The sequence below is a fragment of the Rhynchophorus ferrugineus genome, unplaced genomic scaffold (assembly GCF_030347505.1).
Source record: "Rhynchophorus ferrugineus isolate W39M unplaced genomic scaffold, kcgeb_rfMv2 rfM6, whole genome shotgun sequence".
Classification (NCBI taxonomy): Eukaryota; Metazoa; Arthropoda; class Insecta; order Coleoptera; family Curculionidae; genus Rhynchophorus; species Rhynchophorus ferrugineus.
The window spans coordinates 28,259,835-28,287,298 of NW_027472585.1; the positions used below are offsets into that span (position 1 = coordinate 28,259,835).

Consider the following 27,464-nt stretch of genomic DNA (forward strand, 5'->3'; position numbering starts at 1 on the left):
TATACAACGTTCATATTTTTTCTGTAGTGTATTTAATTTAGTATCAGCATTACACCCGTGCGGAGCCGGGGCGGGTCGCTAGTTACATATAAATCTATGTAAGCATAAATTGGGTGCATTTCTGCCAAGGTCGCAAATAGGACGACAGAACCAGAACGTTAAAAGATAGTCGAATGAAACTAGTAGAACCAAAAATAGTACCTAAAATTACACGATTGAAACAGTCGATAGTAAATAGTAACAAATTCAGTCGGACCGAAAACAGCGACTGAAAACAGTCACTGGTAAAAAGTAGTCAAATCAGTCGAAAATTAGTAACTGAAACAGTCGATAGTAAAAAGCAGTCAATTAATAGTCGATAGTTATTTTCAGCCGATAGTTCCCAACGCTAGTTTTAACATACACACATATGGTTCTTTTTATTCTGTCATGTGTCAAACATGGTTATCTTAATCAATTATTGCCGAATTTTTGATAACTAGTTGTAATAAATATTTTTCATTAACTTCGACTTGTCAGATTAATTTGCACAAGGTAGAGAGAAATGCGCATATTTATTAATGCAATATATGTTCTCAACACGTACGTAATAAAAAAAACGAAGTAGCTTCTTATTTATTTAGTGTTGTAAAAATAAATCAAACAGAAAGAAATATAAAAGTAGAACGGTGTAGAAATTAAATAAATTAATACTTATTAAAAACAACAATTGACGTTAGCTTCCTTCTTTTTTATTGCCTGAACGTCATGTTTTTGCTCAGTATATATGTGCAGCAGGTAATTTCCGGTTCCATTGCTACGAGGTTCAACGGCATATCGCCCTGGAGGTAATTTATGCCTTTGTACTACGTCACGACTGTTGATGGATGGATCAGGCCGTATGAGATCGTTGTTGTCTATCTGTAAAACAATCATATTTGTGAAACAGAGAATTTAATTTAAAGATTCTTTGAGTATTCAACAACACTTACATCGTATATATAAATTGCAATTTGATCAAATCTTAATCTATTTCGCCCCAAGGATTTCTGTATCAGAGCGACAATTAAACTACATTTGTTTTCGGTATCGTCTTCGTCAGGTTGTGACAAGGTTACCACAAATTTCTTTTTATTTTTGAACGAGTCTGTAAATAAAAAATGTATTACGAATTTGCAAAATGTTACATTTAATATGTTTATCGCCGGCGTGGTGGCGCAGTGGTAAAGGCGATAGGACGGTCCTCCTACTCTTGCGATAGCCGCGGGTTCGAATCCTGCTGGGACATGGTCGTAGATTTATGTTCGTGATTATTTAAAATTTGTGATTGTCCAATACAAGAGTGTAAAATTTGACAAGGAAAATGATCTCAGTCACGCCAGTAACCAGACTGGGTAAGACCGAATGTCTTCTGGGATGATTTCTAAAGTTGGCCACTCGCCAGTCGGTGGGCGTAATGCTGAGGACCGTGGTTCGAAGCCCACTTTAAACTGTAGGTCCAGTCCAGATAAACCCCATAGGTGATAATAGGAGACTTTAAAATATATAAAAAAATATGTTTAGTGATTTCATATTTAACTGATTTAATTTATTTAATATTTGTACTGTTTGGTAATAAAAATATTATGATATATTATGTATGTTTTTATGTATTATTTTATTAAACTTCTATGTTAGTTGAAAACTATTTCAGGTTATCAGAAAGATGTGTCAAATCAATTCTATTGTAATATGAACGAGACCTTAATTTTAAACACTCACTTACCAGAAATGCTATTACCTCATTCGGAATGGAATAAATGCTTTGAAAATTAGTTTAAGCGTATGCAAAAGTGTATCGATCATCGTGGCGAGTACTTTGAAAAACAGTTAAAATGTATTCGCAGTTTAAATATTTGTTTCCCTTCCTATTTCCGAAATATAAATAGTGACCCTCGTATTTAAGTTGAGAAGTTAGTGAATAATTAAGTAGCACGTCTGTAGAAAATGTCAAATGAGGCATGAACCAAGATTATAGAAAGGGAACTAAAAGAAAATCAAATTAACGCTATGCTAGGTCAGAACAATTGCGTCTTCATCAGTAAAACAGCTCAGTCAAAGTCTGTCAGTATCAATAGCAGCGTATTGGTGGTATACATTCTCTTTGAGCGACGGTTGTTGATTGATGATTAATCTATTACACAATCTATTTGATGTTATGACGAACAATATTGTGAACTATTTGTTGAGAAAAATTAAATACAAAAAAAGACATTAAAGACCAGAAAAGCTAGACCAAATAGCGTAGCAATAATATAAGAAAATAATTTTTATTTTCCTATGCCTATCGGGCACTATTATCGATCCCCGATTAGAATATATAATGTATGAAACATTGAAGATTTTTCTGCACTGACCGTTTAATACTTTTCCACAATTTATATTTCATAGAAATGTAGATATTTTTTGATATATACGTACTTTTTTTATATAACATCTTTATTAGATACGCTTAGTACAATCTTAATTTACAATTAATGTATTACTAATTTTCCTATGTACTTGGCTTAATTAACAAGCAAGACGAGTGCGAGAAAATACATCAGTATGTATTCCTCAATTGTAAAAATATAATTATTTACTAATTATTAACTTATATCTATAGTTTATACTAAATCTATACACTTTATCTAAGTTCCTATGGTTTTGTTCGTTTCAATCTTCTGACATCCTGCGCGCTGTCTAGCAGTTGTATTGCTTCCACGTTAGTATGACTTAGTAATCTTCTTTCGTGTTTCAAGGCGAAATCTTGGATAACTTCGCAAATCCATTTGATTTTCAGGTCATCGTGCAGTTCTTCGTTGGTTACATAGCGATAGGCATTGGTAGTCAATCGAAGAAACTTGTTTTGACAGCGTTGTATGACTAGTTGATTTGAATTTTTAGTGCAACCCCATATTTGCACCACATAGGTCCAAATTGGCTTTATAATTGTATTATAGATGAACCTCTTTGATTTTAGGTCAAGTTGAGAGTATCTTCCGACTCACCAGTGTAGTTGTTTTATTTTGGTTCTAATGTTGTTTGCTTTTTGTCTAACGTGATGCTTCCAATTTAATCTACCGTCAAGATGGATTCCAAGGTATTTAGCTGATTCTGCTTGAGGAATCAGGCATCCATTGAGTGATATAATTACGTTCTTAATATTTCGCCTCAATGCAAAATGAACGTGGAATACGTACATTTGATGACATGAGAGTCCATTGTGAAATATCTATATATGTCAATATATGGTAATTGTAATTTAAAATCGTATTATAGTTGCTGTCCTGTAAATATTTAGCAAGAATAGTGTCAAAAATATCAAATAATTGATAAATAATAATTGATAATAATAACAAATATTAAATAATTGCAGATGCGTATCTGCAATTATTTAATTTTAATTATTTAGTTTAATCGTTCTTCTTAGAATTCTTACAAATGAATTTTATGGGAAATTCTGATTTAAATATTGATAGGCGTTGTGCTGACAATCTATCACTGAAGCTAACTATGGTGCAAGAACTACAAACGTTTCATCATAAGAACGATTTGGTCACAAAATGTTCAGGATTAAATTGGATCAGTGGTCATCTCACTGAATATCGTTATCAGACCTAACAAAACACCTGCCAGTGAGTATCGGAGATTTAATTGATCGACAATAGGCGAAATAGGTATTTCTATAGATGCGGCAAATTTGCAAGATAGATGTAGATGATGCGAAATTCGCCGGGCCATCTCTGTAGAAGTATAATTAAAATTTACAAAAAAACATTACTAAACCTCACCAGATACTACGCATACATTTTAGAAATGATGAAATAACATAACACGTCAATTGAAAAGTCCCCGGCCTACCATAGTAAATCACATTTTTTGGCAAAATTAGTCAAGGGCGATACACACTTTTTGATACCATTTTTGTAGTACGATTTGTCCTTTGTTTCAAAATAGGCCTCAGTTTCGGCGATCACCTTTTCATTCGACTAAAATTTCTTCCCAGCGAGCATTTTTTTGATATCCGAGAACAGGACCTAGTCGCTGGGGGCCACACATGGAGAATACCATGGATGATGAAACAATTTGAAGCCCAATTCATAGATTTTTGCTGACTTGTGACACGGTGCATTGTCTTGGTGAAGCAGCACATTTTTTTTAAAAAAGCGGCCATTTTTCGGCCATTTCGTTCTTCAAACGGTTCAATAGCTATGTAATAGTCGCTATTGATGGTCCTTCCTTATTTAAGTTAGTCAATGCAAATTATTGCATGCACATCCCAAAATACAGAGGCCATAACCTTACCCGCTGACTGTTGCGTTTTTACACGCTTTGGAGCGGGTTCATCGTGTGCAGTCCACTGGGATGACTATCGACTGGACTTCGGAGTGAAATGGTGGAGCCATGTTTCATCCATTTTCACATATGTCACACGCAAAAACTCGGTGTTAATAAGGTAGATCATCTTCAAACACTGCTTCGAATCATCAACTCGTCGTTGTTTTTACTCAAAGTGAGCTCGCGCGGCACCCTCTTTACACAGAATTTTCCCATACCCAAATATTCATAAAAGTGTCTGCTATTTCATTCAATTTCAATTTACGGCCATTCAAAATCATTTTGTGGATTTTTTTAGCGTTTCCGTCAGTTATATCTTTTAGACGTCCACCGCGTTCATCGTCTTGGGTGCTCATTTCACCGCGTCTAAACTTAGCATACCAATCCTTGATGGTTGATTTTCCTGGGGCAGTGTCCGAAAATTCGGCATCAAACCAATTTTTTGCTTCATCTGTATTTTTTCCCTTCAAATAGCAAGATTAATCAACAGGCGAAATTCCTTCTTATCCATTTTTTCTCAACAAAAAAAGTTGCTTCACTCAAAATACTATAATCCACAAACTAATGATCCGACTTATCTTTTGAGGGTGAGGACTAGCTAAAAAACATATGGATTTAATTCTAGTAGCGCCTTCTATGTATCAGGCCGGGGACTTTTCAATTGACCTGTTATATTACGTATATAAGCAGATTAAATTAATGCAAGCCGCAGTTTATGGATCATACTTAATCGCGTTCGAATCAGACATTAACGCTGAGTTTTTTACTCATACACTTTTATTGTTAGTAATGTTTCTGTAAGTTATAAATAAAATATTATATTTCAAAGAAAACATAGGCCTGCATTATTTTATTATCAAATCATAAAAATATCTGATGTACGTAAATAGTATTGATTTATTTTGTTACATCACCGAAATCAAAATATACACACTTTCGCCAATTTCTGACTTAGGTAAACAATGTTATCTAGTTTATTTCAATCACGATGGAAGAAACCAAGGTAAGTCCTGAATACCTCAATATTATATACATACACTCGAATGGTTGTTATATGAAATATATTTTTAAAAATGCCATTTGTTCGCCAATAACATGATTGAGCTAATGAATAGTTCCATAAATTACAAATTTCGTTTAAAGCAATTGAAATTACAATAAAAATGAAATAAAAAGAAGCAATAAAATTTTTAAATGATATAGTATTTGTGTCGATATGTCATTATAAATAAACTCTAGTGGAAAGAGAGTTCACCATTTAATGAAAATTTGGCCAAACAAGAAACATTTAAATATTGAAAACCTATTCGAATATCAGTCTTTCATATCTATCCTTTAAGATACTAAAAACAATCGGCGTAAAGCATTCTTGGGTAAAATAATCCACTTAATTCTGCGAAAAAATAAAGTAATGTTGAACTGCTACCATAAAATAATGTAAAACATATTATTAAAATTGCATTTTCAATCATCACATCTTTTAAAGTTTTACGGGTTATGTGTTGCGAAGGAAAATGGGAGACTCCAACAATTCGCTATTGGATACCTTTTCATCTCAAATGCATGACAAACTAGGTCAAATACACTAAAAATACTCATATCAAATCGTGCTATAACACTTGGTTTATTATCTAGGAACTGAGATGACATAGAAAAAGTGGACCCATATGGTGCTCATTGAAATAAATTCGAAAGTTTAAAATTTGTTGTGTAATGTTTTTGTCGAAACAGCAAATATTGAAATAAGTAGGTCTCCAAGAAGTAAGCCTTTTGTATATTTCCAACTAATTTCTATGTATATCTAGTATGCTCAAAACGAAAATAATATGGAAAAAATTTCAAGACGTTAGGATTATGACGTGGCAGCATCATAATATCTTTCATAAGTTCATAAAAAGCCTCAAAGTACTTCTCATTCACAACGGCGGTTTTTATGCTTCTATTCCTGTATGTAATTCAGTACACCTCAAGGAAACCTACAAGAACTTGGAATTTGTTCTTAGCAAATTACAATATGAAGACCATGGTTGGCAGGTATGCGGTAATATTAAAATTTTGTGCATATGGCTCGGATAACAAGCTGGGTTTACTAATTCTTACTTTTTGGTGAGATAACATATAACGAGCAAATCAGTAGACCAAAAAGAGTTGGCCGTCGAGGGAGCTTAGAGTTAATGAAAAGGACGTCCTTCAAGAAACATTAATACCTCTATATAAAGTTCATTTACCACAGCATCAAGTTGTAATTGAAGAGTCAATTTGTAAAATCTCTTCCCAAATTGATTCAAATTTATAGTTTCAAAGTTTCTAGAAGAGATTAGATACACAGATATGAGATTATATAACTGATCTATTACATCACGACCGTAACGGTGTCTTCAAAAACAAGGGTGAGAGAAATTTGTAGGCAATTATAACGATTTTAATTATATACAAATCGTCAAAAGTACTGCAATGCACATGAGTCTAAAAACACATTTTATCCATTCATTCATTCATTCAACAGACAAGTGACTAATATAATTGGACCTAAACTTACAAAATTAAATAAAAATTAAGTAATTCTGCGCATGTGCAGTTCAGGAATAATCAGACCACACAAGCACCAATAGTAAATAATACTATCATCAGCAATAACGCTGAGTATCTCGGAATGAATCTTGATGCAAATCTTCGCTGGAAGGACTATGTAAAAAAGAAAAGAAAAGAATTCAAAATCACAATACATCTATATAAATGCTATACAAGATTTACAAAAGAAAGTCCTGAGAAGTATTTTGGGCGCACCGAATTACTACAGGACCGATTACTTTCACCGAGACCTTCAGATACCGACTGTATCTCAGGAAATTAGGATAATTGTTAGAAGACATGGGGACAGACTCTATTATCATGTCAATATCGAAACAACTGTCGGATGACACCTGAACAGGACACAGAGTCAAAATAATTAAACCATTTCCTATTTAATGCATTTAATAGAAAAACAGCAATGTTAACACATAAACATTATTACACTACAGACTAAGGGTAGATCCGATGGGTTCTTCTAGGTACATACCTAGATATAAGTTATTGTAAAGACTTGTAACAATGTAATAAATAAATTTAAAACAAACAGATGTAAGTGATAATCAAGATGAACGATTTCATCAGTACATTAAAGAGTCGTAGGAAAGATATCAAAGAAAATAGGGCGTATCAATGATATCAGACTACTGTTGTATGCTTCAGAGAGACCTTCCAGCCTCACTGGGAAAAATAAAAGGTTTTAGTGTGTGCTAATGAACGTACTAGGGTGGTTCAAGTAGGATGGAGAAAAACGCTGTGATACCCTTACGAAGAATGTGGTATAGTTTTCGTCGAGAGCGCATGTTTCACGCGCGTGCTATGACCATGAGTGTCAAGTGCCGACCGCCGTAGCGCAACGTATTTTCATTCGTATTTAATGTGGGAAGGCGTTAAATAGACGGAAATTTTTCTGCCTTTGCGAAATCGGTACGGTGGTGAGTGCCTGAGTAGGGCTACCGTGTTTAAATGAGCGAAAGCATTCAAGGATTGCCGCGAAACCGTCGAGAATGAGCTGCATGATCGTCCACCGCGAACCAGCATCACACCAGATAACATTCGCCGCGTAGAACAACTCATTTTGGAGGACCGTAGGATGAATATTGGAGACATTTCGGCTGAACTCGGTATCAGTATTGGTAGTGTGGAATCTATCATCCACGAACACCTTCAATATCGCAAAATAACGGCGCGATGGGTTACTAAACTTTTGAGCTTCGAGCAAAAATTTACGCGGTTGAAAATTTGTCGCTGCTTGCTGACGCGATACGGTAGGGGGACGGTTTTTTTAACGCGAATTTTCACTACAGACGAGACATGGGTACACTATTACACTCCCGAAAGCAAGATATCGTCAAAGAGTGGAGGGAGAAGAAAGAAAGGGCGCTAGTCAAAACGAAGACAACCAGGTCCGCGGGTAAGATTCTGTGTACGATGTTGTGGGAACGGCGGGGCGTGTTATACGTCGATTTCTTGCGCACCCACCATTAATGCTGCATACTACTCTAACCTTTTGAAAATACTCGTGAAACCCGCTTATCGCTCGAAACGGAGGAGCATTCCAGCACGAAGTGCTATTCTTCTCCAGGATAACGCGCGCGTCTCAAGCTCGATACAACATCGGAATTAGGGTGGGAGGTAATGGAACACTCCCCATACAATCCGAATTTATCACCCTGCGATTACCACATTTTTGGACCACTGAAAGAAGCTCTCGGAGGTTAAAGATTCAACACTGGCGACAAGGTAGAGGAGTTCTTCGATACCGGCATCAAAAAACTTCCGGAAAGATGGACAAAATGCGTAACTAGTGAGGGGAAATACCTAGAAAAACTGTAAATTAGAAAAAAATTCAGTAGTAAGTAAACGTGTCAGAATATTTGTCTCGATCATATTTGAACCACCTTCGTATATTATATGAAAAAGTATATATTGTTATTGGTTTTAAATGAAATAATATAGTTCAACTCTACTCTCTTTTATTTTAAGGTGATTTATTGTAATTCAGCATACACAAATATATAAAGGTTACGTCACAAGACCTAAACAGCTTTTAGAATTTATTTTGCAGACCTATGTAATTAATTACATTAATTATTTAACATACCTGCAATTTTAGTTATATCCCACTTAGCGTTGCATCCATGTTCGAATAATGATAACGATTCCAACGTTATATGACAAATATTTGCTGTAGAGAATTGTTCCTGGAAGTCTTTGAAACTGATCCAAAATTCACCGTCATTCTCAAATACTAGACCTAGTTCCTGCCTTTCAGAAGATGATATTGCGTTCCATTGTGGTGATCTAAGGCATATAATCATTACTGACACCGATTACTAATCGAAAACTGCAAAAACAACATACCCGTCGCTCCAAGGTCCTTTCCATTCCATATCATCAGCCCAAGGATTTTTTATTCGCAGAAGTTGAGCCTTCTTTGGAAGACTTGTGTGTTCCACCACGTGTACCTTGGTAATGCTGTAAGCGTGGCTCTTAACCAGACCCAATTTGGTAATTTCTTCTTTGCCATCTCCCTTTAATAATAAGAATATGAAAATAATATTGAGACCGTAAAAATTAGGTGTTTATGTATATCCATATATTAATCCGTTTAGTAAACATTTTGCGTCCCTTATTTAGGAAAACGGGGAAATCCATAGTATTGAAATTTGCCACGATTGAAGCTTATACCGGTACTAAATAAGTAGATTCCAATAAAACGAAATACGCTAATATCAAACAACCAAGAATAGCTGTCAGATCGGTGACATAATATTATAATAATTGATATATGTGATGGGTGATAAATATAGGTGATAATAATTAAATTGTTGTGTTGATCTTGGTGGTCTAACATACATTGGTTTTAAAATACGGAAGAACAAGGGTAAGTTCAGAATGTAAGGTTAAATTTTTAAAAGTTACAATCTAAACAGCTTCAATTTTATTTATCAGTTCAGTTCCAACCTTCGTAGGGTGAAGACGTATTTTCAATACGGTCCAAGCTATAAAAAGATACCTTTCTTTAAAAAATAAACCAGTATTTTATTACGGTTATTTAAGTAAGTGTTAAAAACGCATAACAGATGCGGCTATCCGTCTCTCAGTGGACCTAAAGTGTAGTGAATACGTGTTTACGTAACCAGACAAAAGGACTGCATCTCATTTTTATTAGTGTTTTAAAATTATTTCATCTTATTTTACAACAGTCCTTTTGAAATTCATTTATAGCATTTTTGGTCAAAAACTTGTGCTAAAATAACGTAAGTGAAAAATGAAGTGCGTGAAATAAACAATGTATTTATTTAATTTTTTTATACTCTGGAAGTAAATTAAATAAAATATTAAAAATCTAAAAATGGCAAACCATAGCGATTCAAACAAATCACCTGCAGACTTTGATATAAGATTAGAACAAACAGCAATAACGCAAACTCCACCATCAGAATGGACTACAGTCCTTAACAAAAAACGATTGAGAAGTCCAGAAGAAGATATCGCGAGGAAACAAACAAGAATCAGTGACTATTGGTTACAGAAACCGATAGAGACAAAAAACAGTTTTAGCAACCTGACGGAAGAAATTGAAGAGAACATACAACCAAGCCTTGAAAAAGTTGTTCCCAAACCACCACCAATAACAGTCTATAAGGTAGGAATAATAAAAAACATCCATGATCTATTGAAAACCATTACTACGAACTACACAATTAAAACAGTGAGCTATGAAACTATTAAAATACAATTGTTCGAAGCGGATCACTTTAAAGTTCTTGTAAAAGAATTAGATGAATGAAACACCCAATACCATACATTCAGGCCAAAATCCGAGAGAACATTCAAATTTGTGTTAAAAGGATTACATCACGGGACGGACTTTAACACCATCAAGGAAGCACTAGCTGAAAATGGTCACGAGGTCGTAAACATTCACAATATACGACATCACACGACAAAAAAACCTCTGCCTATGTTTTATATAGATATAAAACCTAATAGAAATAATAAGGCGGTGTATGAAATCACCAAATTGGAAAATAATATTATTAAATGCGAACCACCACATATAAAAATAATTATACCACAATGCACAAGGTGTCAAGCGCACGGGCACACAAAGACTTACTGTCGCAAATCATGTAGATGCGTAAAATGTGCAGGAGAACATAAAACAGGAGATTGTACTCGTAAAGTTCGCGATGAAAAAGTGAAATGTGTAAACTGTAACGGAAATCATCCAGCGAACTACAAGGGTTGCGCAGTCCACAAGCATCTACAGCAGAAACTCTATCCTGCCTTAAGGGAAAAAAGGCATCAACAAAAACAATCCACTACTACCATTCTACCACTACCAACCAGAACAAGTCAACCAGACATAACTTATGCCCAAATAGTTGAAAATGGTTCAGCACAAAAACGAGAGACGACATCTCAACCTACTGAAACTAGCAACATCTCAAGATTAGAAAATATGATGGCCAAACTTATGGATCAAATGAGTACGATGCTTGGTCTACTCACAACCGTCGTAAGCAAACTTGCCTAATGCCTGAAACCAATAGCTACAAAATCGCCGTCTGGAATGCCAATGGGCTCCAACAACACGCCAGGGAACTAAAAATGTTCGTAATTGAACATAATATTGACGTTATGATGGTTTCCGAAACACACTTTACGGACAAACATTATTTGAAAATTCCTAAATATAAGCTTTATCATACAAATCACCCTGATGATAAAGCACATGGAGGTAGAGCCATAATAATTCGAGATGATATAAAGCATTTCGAAAAAGAAAAATTCCGCAAAGACTACCTGCAAGCCACCAGTATAACCATAGAGGAAGCCCATGGACCATTAACAATTTCTGCGATTTATTGCCCACCCAAACATAACAACAAGGCAGAACAATTTCAAGAATTCTTCAGTACGCTAGGTAATAAATTTATAGCAGGAGGAGATTATAATGCAAAACATTTAATGTGGGGTTCAATAATAATAACCTCAAAAGGTAAAGAATTGCTCAAAGCCATAAGGATAGATAACTTACAACATATCTCCACTGGTGAACCAACATATTGGCCTTCAGACAGAAATAAAAACCAGATACAATAGATTTCTGTATTACAAAAAATATTGATCCAAAAAAGTGTCAGGCAGAATCATGTTTCGACCTGTCGTCTGATCATTCACCAATAATAGTAACAATTTCTTCAAAAATTACCATCAAAGATAAACCCCCTTCTCTGTGCAATAATAGAACTAACTGGCCCTCATTTAGAGAAAACTTAGACCAAAATATCTCTCTAAACTTACTGTTACACACTGAAATGGATATAGAAATAGCAGCAATAAATCTTACAAAAAATATACAGGAGGCAGCATATTCCGCGACTCCCAACAGTGAAACATTTCCAAGAAAAAATACACATATATCATGTACAATACAGAAAAAGATAGCAGAAAAAAGAAAGTTACGACGAAATTGGCAACAGCATAATACTAAAGAGAATAAAAGAAAATTTAATAGGGCCATAAAAGAGCTGAGAGATCTAATCCAAATTGAACAAAACCAAGGCATTCAAGAATACCTAGAAAACTTGACATCAACTGAGGCTACAGACTATTCGTTGTGGAAAGTAACAAAGAAGCTTGGGAGATCCCAGCAGCATAACCCACCTATTAAAACAAGCGAAAATAATTGGGCGAGAAGCAATAAAGAGAAGGCCGACATTTTCTCAAAACACTTAAAAAATGTTTTTAAACCTTTCCAGTCTCAGCTACATAAAGATGACGAAAATAAAATTACTAGCTTTCTAGATTCGCCATTTCAAATGGATTTACCGCACGAGAAAATAACGGTCAAAAAAGTGAAACATAGAATAATGAGAGAGATTAATATTAAAAAAGCTCCTGGTTATGACTTAATTACAGGCAAAATTTTAAAAGAACTATCAGAAAAGGTCATAAAACTATTAACGTTTATATTTAATGCTATGCTACGAATCAATTACTTCCCTAGTATCTGGAAAGTAGCTAAAATATTAATGATACTTAAACCAGGAAAAATACCAGAAGATGTGACCTCCTACCGACCTATAAGTTTATTACCAATAATCTCGAAAGTTTTCGAGAAATTATACATAAAAAAACTAAACTATATAATAGAAAAAAGAAAAATTATTCCAGAATATCAGTTTGGCTTTCGCAATAAGCATGGGATTATAGAACAAGTGCATATACTTGTAAACCAAATAAACGCTGACCTAAATGCCAAAAGATATTGTTCGGCTGCTTTCCTGGACATATCTCAGGCTTTTGACAAAGTATGGCATACGGGCTTGCAGGTTAAACTAAAGAAACTTCTCCCTCATCCAGACTATCAGCTACTAAAATCGTATCTCACTGACAGATATTTTATTGTAAATCAAGGCGATGAACATACTGAATTAAATCCCATATATTCAGGAGTTCCGCAAGGTAGTGTACTGGGTCCAATACTGTATCTTCTGTATACGGCTGATCTACCCACCACAAAAATAACTACTGTGGCAACATATGCAGACGATACAGCAATCTTAGCATCCCATGAAGATCCAGTCACAGCATCAATAAACCTACAAACCCACCTGGAGCAAATACAATTATGGTTGAAGACATGGCGCATTAAAGCCAATGAATCAAAATCCACGCATATAACGTTTACCCTGCGTAGAAGAACATGTCCACCAGTGAATATCAATCATCGTCAACTCCCCCAAGCAGACCATGTTAAATATCTTGGTATGCATTTAGATCGACGCCTAACCTGGAAGAAGCACATACTATCTAAACGGAAACAACTGGGACTAAAATTATATCAAATGTATTGGCTCATTGGGCGCAAATCCAAGTTATCATTAGATAACAAGGTATTGCTGTATGAGTCTATACTCAAGCCCATTTGGGCATATGGAATTCAACTATGGGGTACCGCTGGCAAATCTAATATATCCATCATTCAACGGTTCCAAAATAAGGTGTTGCGTGCCATTGTTGATGCTCCGTACTATATTTCAAATAAAGTGATACAACGCGATATTCCTCTAGAACCTATAACGAGGGTAATGCAACGTGTTTGTGTGAAGTACTTCGAAAGAGTATCAGTGCATCCCAATGTACTCGCTAATCAGCTAAATATGCGACGTGATAGTGAAGTGCGTAGACTAAAACGTTTAACACCACCTGATCTGATTACTGGACATATGTAGACTTTAGAATAAGCATTAGAATAAGACTAATTAATTAAGATAATATTTTATACAGAAGATTGCTAAATGAAGTGATTTTCTACATGCCATGTATATATAATATAAACAGAAGAAATACTTATTGTCAATAGGGCAGATTGTGGACTCACGAAGAGTAATAAAAAAAATTATTTATAATCATAGAGTAATAGAGATGCAAATGAATAGGGGACTCTGGCGCCATAATGGGCCATTCAAGTACTTTGATTGGTCAATTTAAATCTCCATTATAGGCACCTGTAAGAAAAATATTTTACTGTGAAGATATTTGATTGGCTCATTAGTAATGCGCCTTGACCTCATGTTTAATTGAGCAATGAAATTTAAATAAAAAACTATTTTTTCTTAAATAAATTTATTAAATTGAATTCAATTAAATATACATATAAATATAATATTCAAAAATAAATAAATATAAATATAATCTATAACAACAAATATAAATTTATACTGTAAATTTGTCTACAAAATATAAATGTAATATAAAAAGAAATATATCTATAAAATATAAATATTATATAGATATATAAAGTCATAAGCAAAACACTTTGGTGCATTGCAAATCAAAATTATCTCTTCCAACTCTCGGTCAGTACTTTTAATATTTTATCGGAAAGATCATTATGGAATGTACAATTGAAGGGTTTTAAATTTACCTTTTTTAAATATTTAACAAAAATTTGGTTATATTAGTGACGTGGCAAATCGCTGTTAACGTTTTCTTCTCATTTCTTAAAGATCGTTTTTTTAACGGAAAACGATGATGCATTTCCTCACTATCTGTGCATCCGGGCACACAACACTTCCTAGAACGGAAATGCATTTCAATTACCGGCTCGTATATAGTAATAAAATAAAATAATAATTTAATGTATAAACATTATATAAAGCCAATCACACTGTTCTCTATACATCGCACATTGAAAATGGCGAGCAAAATAAACAAACCGTAAAACCAAATGAACCAATCAGATTCCGTCGCGGCTCTTAACATAGCGAATAAAACAAGTAATGTGTTAAGGGTAGCGACATCTACACTGGACATCGCGAAACATATTGCCAAACACAAAATTTCCTATGAAGTTAAATCTCTATTTATCTATGTTTATAATGGGAATTTTAGCTGCCAAATTATTTTCAACAACACATTATTTTCAAAGACCTGTAATAGGTATCAACATATACCAAAATTTATTGATAACAAGAACGGAGAGGAAAATGATTCCTGTTGTGTTGGAAGTAGTCAAGTCATTAATGAGGTCTGTGGATCAAAAAGAGCAGCAAAAACTGTAGTAACTGGTAATAATTACACATTTATTTTAAACATTGTATATTTTAGTAATAATTTAAATTTTATTTTATAGCTAAGATATAGCAAGCATTTGTTGAAAGTAAAATTCGAAGAATGTGAAATTCAATGTGAATACAATGCATTATTATATAAGAGTTTAGGTAAATAAATTATTGTTTGGCAAATATAATCATGTATTGACTGAGATATCTTTCAACTTTAAAGGACGATCACCCATTCATTTTTGGCTAGTAAATGTACAATATGTTAATAGATAGCTCGAGGTAGTCAATTAATTAATGGGGTTAGTAGATCAAGATTAGTAGCAATATTATTTGGAGATTTCTAGAAAAATTTTACTGCTTTCATGTATAGTGGTGGCTTTTTGATTTAGTTTTAAATATATTGGGGTTGTTTAATCTAAACGATTATGATAGTGTTTATTTATACGGTTCTTGGAATTCCTCGTTCTTAGTATTTTTATAAAAATAGAAAGGCATGCAGAAATGAATTTTATTATTTCATCCTATTATATAATTTTGTAAATAAAATGGGTTAATTGAAAAATGTTCAATATTTATTTCTTTCCTTATATATAGGTTCAACATTACATCAGCTATTTATCATATTTGTGTATTTTTATTTATGAAAAATAATGATATGTAATATGATGGTTTTATAAAAACAGAATAGCTGGACATATATTAATTACATTTTTATTATTTCGTTTTATTCAATACTTTTTAAAATAAAATGTGTTATTTCCAAAATTTTACCATTTTTATTTACTTTTTGAACTTATTTAGCTACTTGATATATTCGACATTAAATCTAACAATCGCGATTAAAAATAAGTAAATAAAGCTGTACATACGCATGCGCCAAACTCGGATTATTCTTTGTTTTAAAATTAAATGGAGCCAATATGCGCATGCACCAAATCCAAAGATGTTGCGGAGGTATGTATCCTGCCTGCTACCAGTTCCAATTTTAATACATCAGATTATGCACCATTTCAGTTGTACGCAAATCGACTACAGACGTGCAATTTTATGTTGTCAAGTAAATTTGACAGCGCTACACAACAGAAGTCCTTACGTTTTGTATTTGAAACGACATTAATACGGAAAGTGAATGTTTTAAGATATTACTAAATGATCTTACTAATGTTTAGCAGTGTTGTTTATGATTTTGTATTATTTGTGGTTATTTCCATATTGTTGGAACTATTAAAGAGTTATGGTAGTTATGATTTAAAGACTAAGAAAAGTATGATCATATAATGTACATTTTACAGTATTTGTAGGAACAATAAATTAACGCGTTCGTTTTATCGGAATATATATTTAGCTGTGAAATAAAAACACGATATTAACAAAGTTCGAAAATAACAAAAGTCGTGTGTGCTCTGTTAACAAGATATTTAGATTTTCTCAAGCGGCTTTTTCAGATTCACATTATCAATATAATAATATCCATGCATTTTTAACTCTAAGAATATCAATTGATTTAATATCTGGTGAACTCAGAAAATCTAAGAAAAACCGTTTTTTCTTAAGAAATTAATATGGTTCTGGAGACATAGACATTCTAGAGTCATTGTATTAAATTGTCATTGTTTTCTATTGTCATTGTAGGAAATTTTGGCGAAATGTTTCGCGACGTCCAACATGTAGATGTCGCTACCTTTAACATATTACTTGTTTTATTCGCCATGCTAAGATCCGCGACGAAATCTGATTGGTTCATTTCTTTTTACGGTTTGTTTATTTTGTACGTCGTTTTCAATGTGCCTTATATAGAAAAAAGTGTAGTTAGATTTTTATGACGTATATATTATTAAATAATTATTATATAAAATAATTATTATTTTATTAGTATATACAAGTCGGTAGTTGAAATGCATTCTCGTTCTGGGATGTGTTGTGTGACCGGATGCACAGATAGTGAGGAAATGCATCATCGTTTTTCATTAAAAAAGTATCCGGCGGTCCTTAAGAAACGGTTAAAAAATATTTAAAATCCTAAACTGGTAGGGTTAAACATGAAACAGATTTATGATCGTTACCATGTCAGACATTTTTGTGATACATTTAAACTTTCCATTAAGTACTTATGAACAATTTAGTGATGGCGAAAATAATACCATGCGCCCAGAATAGGTACAAATGGAAGTGAATCAAAATCAAAATGTTATAGAAGGTAGATTGAAGGAGTCAGTCACTTTTCTGTTCATAATTGTTTCCATTAATTTCTAAACTGTCTTAATTTATTTGTAGTGCCTATTTCCATCGTTCCATGCCCAAACCCAGGGTGTTCGAAACAATTATTATCGACATTTGAACAAACTCCAGAAGGTAATGATAAAGTTTGTATTCATTCAGCCATTATCCCCCTTTCTGCTCATTCTTACCGTAAATTACTTGACTCTATAACTTCAGTCCAGATGTTCCTATAAGAACAAATAAAGTCTCAGGTTATTTAGTAAAACTTTTGGAAAAAGAAATTAAGTGTTGACACACAATTATGAATAAATCAGTATACCCACAAATTGAGACTGATTCTATAGAGACAAGACAATATCTCGTGCCCCAGACTCCAACAAAATTGTTTTATTATATTGTCAGTAGGTCTTTGGGCTATGTCTTATTTTATTCAGCGATTTTGCCGACGTCGATGATATAACAAAATTTTGTCAAAAAAAGTAAATTTAAAACCCTTGTGCATTCCATAATGATCTTTGGGATAAAATATTAAAAGTACTAACAAGGTGTGCTATATGCTTTTGAGTAAAACAGCTGAACAAAATATTAAGGAGGAAAGACTCAAAATTTGCTTTCAGTATAAGAAAACAAGAAGACAAAACTCTGATAGATCCTATTAAATTAATGGCACTAAACAAATATGAAAAAGAAAAAAGACTGAAGAGTTCATTTTGATTTGCAATGCACCAAAGTTTTTTGCTTACTTTTTTATATATATGTATATAATATTTATATTTTGTAGATAAATTTACATTATATATTTATATTAATTGTTATAGATTATATTTATATTTATTTATTTTTAAATATTATTTTTATATTTATTGAATTTTATTTAGTAAATTTATTTCAGAAAAAAATTGTTTTTTTTTGTAAATTTAATTGGTCAATTAAACATGACGTTAAAGCTCTCACGTGCCAAACATTACCAATGAGCCAATCAAATGTTTTCACAGTAAAATATTTTTCTTACATGTGCCTATATTGAAGATTTAAATTAACCAATCAAATTACTTGAATGGCTCATTATGGCGCCCTCTGGATGTTGAGCACAGCAAAACTTTAGGCCAGAGTCCCCCATAGAGTTTCATCTTTATTAAGCTGTGGTATTAACTTCTAAGCCGTTTCAGGTTTCATTAGTTGATGTGTTTCGTAACAAAACTATAACTAATTAATAATGGTAATAAATACATTAATTTCTGTAAGAGTTAAAATGAAAATTTTAATTTCTAATTTACTGGTGAGTGTTTAGTCCTCATGTGAGACATAAGGCAAAATAGAAAGCAGTACTTTAACGAAAGCGATAGAAAACAACTTATATATGAGCTATCTCTAATATGTAAGTATTGGTGTAATTCCGGAATATAATATAAAAGTATAACTTGAAATAAATAAATTTATTGACAGGAATAAATATGACAGCTACACTTTTAAGGATTGATTAGTGGAATACATCAGTAAGACGATTTTTATATATAAAATGTAGGCAAAGAAATTATTATAAGTCCGGTTTTTTATTCAATTTATTGTTTTTCAATATATGTTTTAGGTATGAAAAAATATGTATGAAAGATAAAAATTATATCAATATATACATGAAGTAATGAATATATGTAGATAAAGTGAAACTAATTACATAATTTGCCTAAATGGAAAACATAAAATAAATAATTTCATTCCTTTTTAGCGGCTTATAAATACTACACGTTAATCCCACCATATGCATAGCGAGACTTTATGACCTTATGAACGACGCTTTGGTGCCGTTGTTGTTGGCACTCTAGGGCTGTTACGTTTAGGATTGTCATAGTAAATCCACTTTTCATAACCAGTCAGTTTACGAAATATCACTTTCAGAGAGTCCGTATGGTAACTGTTTTCTCTCATTTGTGGATCTTTCCCATCGTATACAAACGTCTGAAAACAGCGCATTGATCAACTCCTAACCGAAAATTCTTTGAAAGTTTGATTCATTGTTCTTTGCCGCTCATGTCCAAATCACCACTTTTAAATCGTTCAATATCTCCACGAGTTTTCAAAAGTCTTTAATGAGCTTCAGCAGCAGATTTCGTAAAATCGAACAATAAAATTAATGAATGTCAAAAATTAAATTTTGAGTGTTACGTGATTAGCATCTGTTAACACCGAACAAGTCGATAATGCTTAATGAGATAATGTCATTTAATTAAAGATAGAGGTAAAAACCATCGAATTTAACAGTTAGGTGCGGTAAATAATCTTTACTCTAAAGACTTTCAGGGTTATAGTACATGGATTTCATTAAGAAGATACAAAATTCCCAACTGATCTGATGTTTACTAATTCATGAACCATTAAATAATAATAAATTTAGAGAAACCAAAAGAAAAATACTGATAATGGATCAAATTCAATTACATATCTATTCTGGATATCAACGGTATCTACTAGCAGATGTTCACGTTATTTCAGCTGTTATAAACAACGATTGCAGCTACAACTTTTCGGAAGTGATGCGAATCAAGTTATTCAATTTAATTTAATAATATTACCATTATTTAGGCGACATTTTAAATACAAGATTCAGCGATTGAGAAGTATAGGGAGCCGATATCATGATATTCAGCTGGTACTCTCATTCAAATCACTGGCCCGATTACTACCAATGAATATCTCTCAATGATGAAATTCTTACTATGACTAGCACATTACTGCCAAACACTACCAAATTTTAATAAGACAACGCCCATTCGCACAGCCAAAATGACTTAGTCTTGGGTTGAAGAGCATCAGAAGTGTACCATCAAACATCCTCCCTGACCTGTACGATCACTAAGCCTCAAAATTACTAAGCCGTTATAGGGGTTTCAAACTAGGGACTAGATTTCTATCTCTAATATGAATTAAGCAAATGACGATAATTTCGGCATAAAAATGAGAAAATATCCTGTGGGAAACTATTTAAACATTATACGAATATATTTCCGGAGAATTACAGTTGTTTTAAATGCAGATGATGGCTCAACGACGGTGGCTAAAATACGACTAACGAAATAAGAAGTTAAACAAATATCCCAATAAAGAATACAAGAATTAGAGACAGAAACAATAAGAGAAGAAATAAAACAGGAAGAAGTATGAGAAATTTTAGACAAGAAATGGAAAATGTAGATACAGAATAAGCATAAAACAAAATCATATAAGTTATAAGTGAAGGTAAGCATAACAAAGCACGAAATAGATATGTTTAATGCTGACTAAGATAATAAAATGAATATAAATACTAAGGCACAAAGAACATTTATTTAAAACTGGAAAAATAGTTCAAGAATATCTAAATTAAGAAAGTAGACGCCAGAAGAGGAGAGCGGCGGACAAAAGAATATTTATAAAGAGAAAGAGATAAATTAAGGAAAGGATGGAGCAAGTAGAGAAATATGAATATAATATAAGATTTAAAAGCGTCAAAAAGTAAGAAGAAACAAGCAAAATAATAAGGAAACCGTAAAACATAAGTAGTCGTTAGAAAACTCCAAAAAAAGAAGAAACAGTAAAGAGAACATAGAACTAAGAGAGAAATAATGGGAAGTAGTTTAACAGAAACCAAAGAAATATATAAGATTAATCTTAAAAGACTTTTAAAACTAGAAATGTAAGAATTTCTTTGTAAAGGATGAGATAAAAAATAATAAAACAGAATATGTACAACGCCTTACTAATAAATAAACATTGTGCATATATTCGGTATTCAAACCTTGTAGAATTATGATTCTAGTAAAGTAATGAGTCCTCGTCATTTTTCTCGTAGAGATATATACAGGTATTATTCTATATTATTGAAATAAACTCACATAAATACTTGCTGTTAACAACGATTCCCTTATGCTGGAGTTATATAGAATATTGAACAAGTTACTGGGAGCTTGATCTAAGAAGAACTGCTCAGATATGCCTCCAGTCAAATCTTCCATTGCAACTCCAGGATCACCACCTTGTAACTTCTTATATGACCCATACAACCTTTAAATATTTATTAAATATTGATGTGTTTATTTTTCATTTTATAATTGAATATATACTCACTTGGCGTAAGCTTTTTCGACTAACGCAATCCAATATTCGCAACGTTTAGTAGATCTAGCAAATTTTAGCTGACCGGCCTTTATTAGCAATCGATCGTCGATAACTACTTCTACCCATCTACCGTATTGCCAAAATCTAAACCAATAAAAAAAAATGAAAACTTGAAAACATACGTTATTACAATATGGCGTCACAGATTATATTTGTAATTCGAACTAAAGGAAAATTTAATTGAATATTTTAGCATATTTGCAAATTTATGTGATAATATATAATAAGTAAAGTCTACATAGCTTGAAATTCTAATTCTATTTGCTCGCTTGAATAACTATTGGCTGACTATAAGAATAATTGCCTTATAATTTTAATGTATGAAGAAGATTAGAAAAACTAGAGATGACAAGTATAAAGTGCTTTGATTTTTAGACATTCTCATATATCTCATTTTTCATAATTTTCTTGGTGTTAGCAATAAACAGTTGCCGAAGAACCAGTTCAGCTTCAGTAATAGCTTTTCATTTCATAATAATCGGCATCCATCTTGACGGTAAACTAAATTGGAAATATCATGTTAGACAAAAAGAAAAACACATTAGAACCAAAATAAAACAACTATACCGGTTAGTCGGAAGATAAAGCTAATTTGGACCTATGGGGTGCAAATATGCCGCTGCACTAAAAATTCAAATCAGCTAGTCATCCAACGCTGTCAAAACAAAATTCTTTGATTAATTACCAGTGCCTATAGCTACGTACTCAAAGTCGATGACTTTGAAAATCAAATGGATTTGCGAAGTTATCCAGGATTTCGCCTTAAAACACGAGAAACATGAGGTATATATTTTTTATTTGAGGCAAACTTTAAGAGCAGTGTTTAAGTTATAAAGCATATTTAAATAGACGTATTTGCTGGAAAAGACGGAAATAACTTATGGTTATTTTATTTTTCTAGTTGTTAATCAATTTCAGATTATAAGTAATCCTTAATTCATTTTAATTTGGGCACTGGTCTCACAGCTGTAACTAAGGAAATTGGTACAGTCAGTAGGTAGTGCAATAGTACCTTTTTTGGGAATGAATGGATTGAATTATTTAGCACAGTGCTTCTACTACAGAGGACGTCACATATTTATCGCAATTTTTGAGAAATTGTTATTCATGTACATATTCTATTCTCCACTCCTATCTTTTTCGTTTTGATCTTGCTACAATCCCAAGCAGAGCATGTTAAATATCTTGGTATGCATTTAGATCGACGCCTAACCTGGAAGAAGCACATACTCTCTAAACGGAAACAACTGGGACTAAAATTATATCAAATGTATTGGCTCATTGGGCGCAAATCCAAGTTATCATTAGATAACAAGGTGTTGCTGTATGAGTCTATAGTCAAGCCCATTTGGACATATGGAATCCAACTATGGGGTACCGCAAGCAAATCTAATATATCCATCATTCAACGGTTCCAAAATAAGGTGTTGCGTGCCATTGTTGATGCTCCGTACTATATTTCAAATAAAGTGATACAACGCGATATTCCTCTAGAACCTATAACGATGTAATTCAACGTGTTTGTGTGAAGTATTTCAAAAGAGTGTCAGTGCATCCCAATGTACTCGCTAATCAGCTAAATATGCAACGTGATAGTGAAGTGCGTAGACTAAAACGTTTAACACCACCTGGTCTGATTACTGGACATATGTAGACTTAAGAATAAGCTTTAGAATAAGAATAGAAGAAGAAACTTTAGAATTAATTAAGATAATATTTTATACAGAAAATTGCTTAATGAAGTGATTTTCTACATGCCATGTATATATAATATAGACAGAAGAAATACTTATTGCCAATAGGGCGGATTGTGGACTCACAAAGAGTAATAAAGAAAAGGAAAAATCTTGCTACAATAAATAAATTGGTCGTAATGAAATTTTTCAATATTACACAAAGAATTTGAATACATCAGAATGAAAGTATAAAAGATTAAATATTTCCTTAACAAAGTTTGAAAGAGTATTATCTAGCCTTGCAAAGGAACAATTCAGATTAAAATGAGATTTTGAGCTGGGTTTTCGTTCAATCAGGTTTACAGTTCATTATCTTTGAACCTCTTTAGCATCCAGGCAGTTCTTTGTTATAGACACCAAAATCACGACTTTCAAATCATTGAAATCAAATCCAACAATTGGAAGCAGCATCACCATAAATTTCTATAAGAGTTTGATAGGTTTCAGTAAAAGATTTCAAAGTGGATTTTGAGCGTTCTATTAGCTTGTGTATATACTGAATAAATCAATAATTCTAAATGATATGTGAAAAAATGTCAAAACCATCTAATTGCGAATGAGTATTGCGACACACCGGGTATACGTTTTTTATTAATGATTAAAGATTTTCTTGTATTATTTATGTACTATATAAAAGTAGACAGATTAGATTTAGATATTTAAAAACAACCTGTTAGGCACATTATGGGAAATGAATTATAATATATTTTTAAGAAAAAGAGAAATAATTCTATCGGATGTCTGGTGGAGTCAGGCGAAGAAAGACAGATTACCCACAATGGGGATGGAGAAGACAGGTGCTAGACGAAATCCTAATGGAATACTTTCTCTTGTAACTATAACCAGAAAATCTCAAAAGAGCATACTGCCATTGAACATTTCAACATTCTATTATTTCCCAACGCGCGTGTTCCATCCATGTGAGAAGGTATATTTCTTCATGAAAATATGAACACATTCGGCTGCAGATCCTGCATAACAATACAAGAACTATATATATTCTTTTAGGCTAATATTTCACTATTTTTATTTTTTTTTTTTTAGAAACATCGATATATTTTTTCTAAAATATCGATATTTTTTAAATTTGTTGCAAAGAAATATATCGATATATTTTTTCTCCGATATATCGATATTTTTTCGGAGGCCAACACCCCTAGTTAACCGTCTCAAAAAAGATAGTCTCGAGATAAAGGCATTTTAAAGTTTCGAGTAAAATTACGCTGGTTTAGATCACTAAAACGCATCATTTCTCCGAAAATAATTTAAATATTGAAAGATCCCATAAGGTTATGTTCATAAAAAAAAAGAAATAATGGAATCCGGACTGCTTTAACAGTTATATATATAGGTTTTTACACTAATACTTCGTATTTTCACCAATATATAACGCTGATATATTATATAATATAGAATAGAATAGAAAGTAAGTTACCTGAATCTGAAAATTCCTGCATAATCTTCACTGTAATGCTGATCTATTGGGACAACGCGTTCGAGCAACTTCGGATGTTGTGACAATGTAATTATAGCTGATACCATCCAACAATCTCCTAATTCTCCTTGTTGGATATCCAATCTTGATATATGTTGTCGAAAAAAGTGAGGGGTTTGACATAGTTCCTAAAATAAAATAAAAACAAAAGATGTATCTCAAAAATCATCAATAAAGTCCATTTATAGAAAATATTTTTAAATAAAAGTACAGAAGATGTGAAATTATACAGAACTATTATAATAACAAATACATTATTTAATTTTTTATTATGAATTATGTTATACCATTTGTTATATCCATAAAAATGTTTTCTTTTTAAAATTAATTAACTAAATAATGACGAATGTTATTATTCAATCTCTGTTACAACTATCTGTTCCGGTTTCCCCAAAGAAGGAAACATGATTCAAGAGCAATATCAGTACGAAATTAATAAGAACCATCAATTTATCAATCATTATTCAATCAAAATAAGTAAAAGATATTGAACAAGGAATGCAAAGCAGTTATTAGAAAGAATAACAGACAAGTCCTACATTGTCATTGAAAATTGTTAAGCATCATAAAATACGACTAACGAAATAAGAAGTTAAACAAATATCTCAATAAAAAATACAAGAATTAGAGACAGAAACAAAAACAGAAGAAATAAAACAGGAAGAAGTATGAGAAATTGTAGACAAGAAATGGAAAATGTAGATACAGAATAAACATAAAACAAAATCATGCAAGTTTTAAGTGAAGGTAAGCATAACAAAGCACGAAATAGATATGTTTAATGCTAATTAAAATAATCAAATGAATCTAAATACTAAGGCACAACGAACATTTATTGAAAACTGGAAAAATAGTTCAAGAATATCTAAATTAAGAAAGTAGATGCTAGAATAGGAGAGCGGCGGACAAAAGAATATTTATAAAGAGAAAGAGATATATCAAGGAAAGGATGGAGAAAGTAGAGAAATATAAAAATAATATAAGATTTAAAAGCGTCGAAAAGTAAGAAGAAACAAGCGAATAATAATAATACCGTAAAACATAAATAGTCGTTAGAAAACTTCAAAAAAAAGAAGAAATAGTAAAGAGAACATAGAAGTAACTAAGAGAACATTAAACTAAATAGTTTAACAGAAACCAAAGAAATATATAAGATTAATCTTAAACAACATTTAAAACTAGAAATGTAGGAATTTCTTTGTAAAGGATGAGATAAAAAAATAATAAAACAGAATATGTACTTGGAAATAAGAACATAATTAAAAATCTGGAAAAAGTTTTTCTTAAATGATTTGTCCGCAATTGAGCAAATTTCCTGATAGGATAGAAAACTCCAATGGTTTGATTTTGAATGATGTTGTGATATCCTGAATTACTAACTTACCAAAGTTCTTCGCTCATATACACTCTTGAAAACAGGAAAACACACTTTTCATAAGTCATCATCCGTAATATTACTATGTTTTTCCATCAAAAGACTTATTCGAAAAAATATTTTACACGAATTTTATAGGTTAAATGACACATAATCAATCACTTGCTTATTATGGTTAACTAAATGTTCTGTAATATATAATTACCGTTGGTCTCTTCACTTCACAATCAGGATTCTCCTCAATAAAATTCGTAAATTCAGGATCGACGAACAATTTTTTATTTTTTAAACATTCTGCTTTGATTTTGTCGTAATCCTGTTTAAGCCACTAAAATTTTGGAAAAGATTAAATATATCAGTAAATTACCTAGTTACAATATTTACCTTATAAATTTTTGAATCCATTTTAAGCCAAACATACACTTGTTAATCATTAATTAACAAAATATTTATGTTACGATATATAAATATAAATACTTGATTTCAATGTAGATTTACACATTCCATTCTATCAAATCAGCACAACATGGTATATATATATAATCTGATATGAACCGATAAAATTTTATCAAAACTGTATATAATGATAATACCCTGTCGGAAAAACTGAGAACATTCATTGATTCGTTCGTTAAATAAATATAATTATCTTTTTTATAAGAGGAACCAAACAATCTTTATTTGATGTATGCAGATATATTGCGCAAAATATAAAAATATTGAATCTTGAACAAAGTGATGTCTTTTGTCGTGATCAACTGCGTATCTAATCTTATTTTTTCACAGTACACTTATTTTTTGACAGTACTTAGATTTTACGTCGTAAAAAATTATCATTACAAAATAATGTCATTACTAATTTTAGAGTACAGTACAGTTTTTCACTGGTTTGGGATATCAATTAATTAATTTCTTTCTGATGTAGCTGAGGTAAATAGGACCATTATTACAGGCACACTTTATGAGAGAAATCAATTTTAAATTCTGGAGGA

The 27,464-nt window shown here is 32.2% G+C and overlaps 1 protein-coding gene across 1 annotated transcript; it reads right to left on the reverse strand.

Annotated features, from left to right (window-relative positions):
- Positions 1-603: 603 nt before the first annotated feature.
- On the reverse strand, positions 604-27,014 carry LOC143197883 (calpain-A). Its single transcript, XM_076406668.1, has 9 exons — positions 26,857-27,014; positions 26,678-26,800; positions 25,038-25,225; positions 21,816-21,950; positions 21,584-21,752; positions 9,274-9,443; positions 9,014-9,213; positions 972-1,126; positions 604-900 (listed from the first exon to the last, which is right to left on the reverse strand). The coding sequence occupies exons 1-9, from the start codon at positions 26,875-26,877 to the stop codon at positions 697-699; spliced, it is 1,365 nt and encodes a 454-aa protein (XP_076262783.1). The 5' UTR covers positions 26,878-27,014; the 3' UTR covers positions 604-696.
- Between the last annotated feature and the right edge of the window lie 450 nt (positions 27,015-27,464).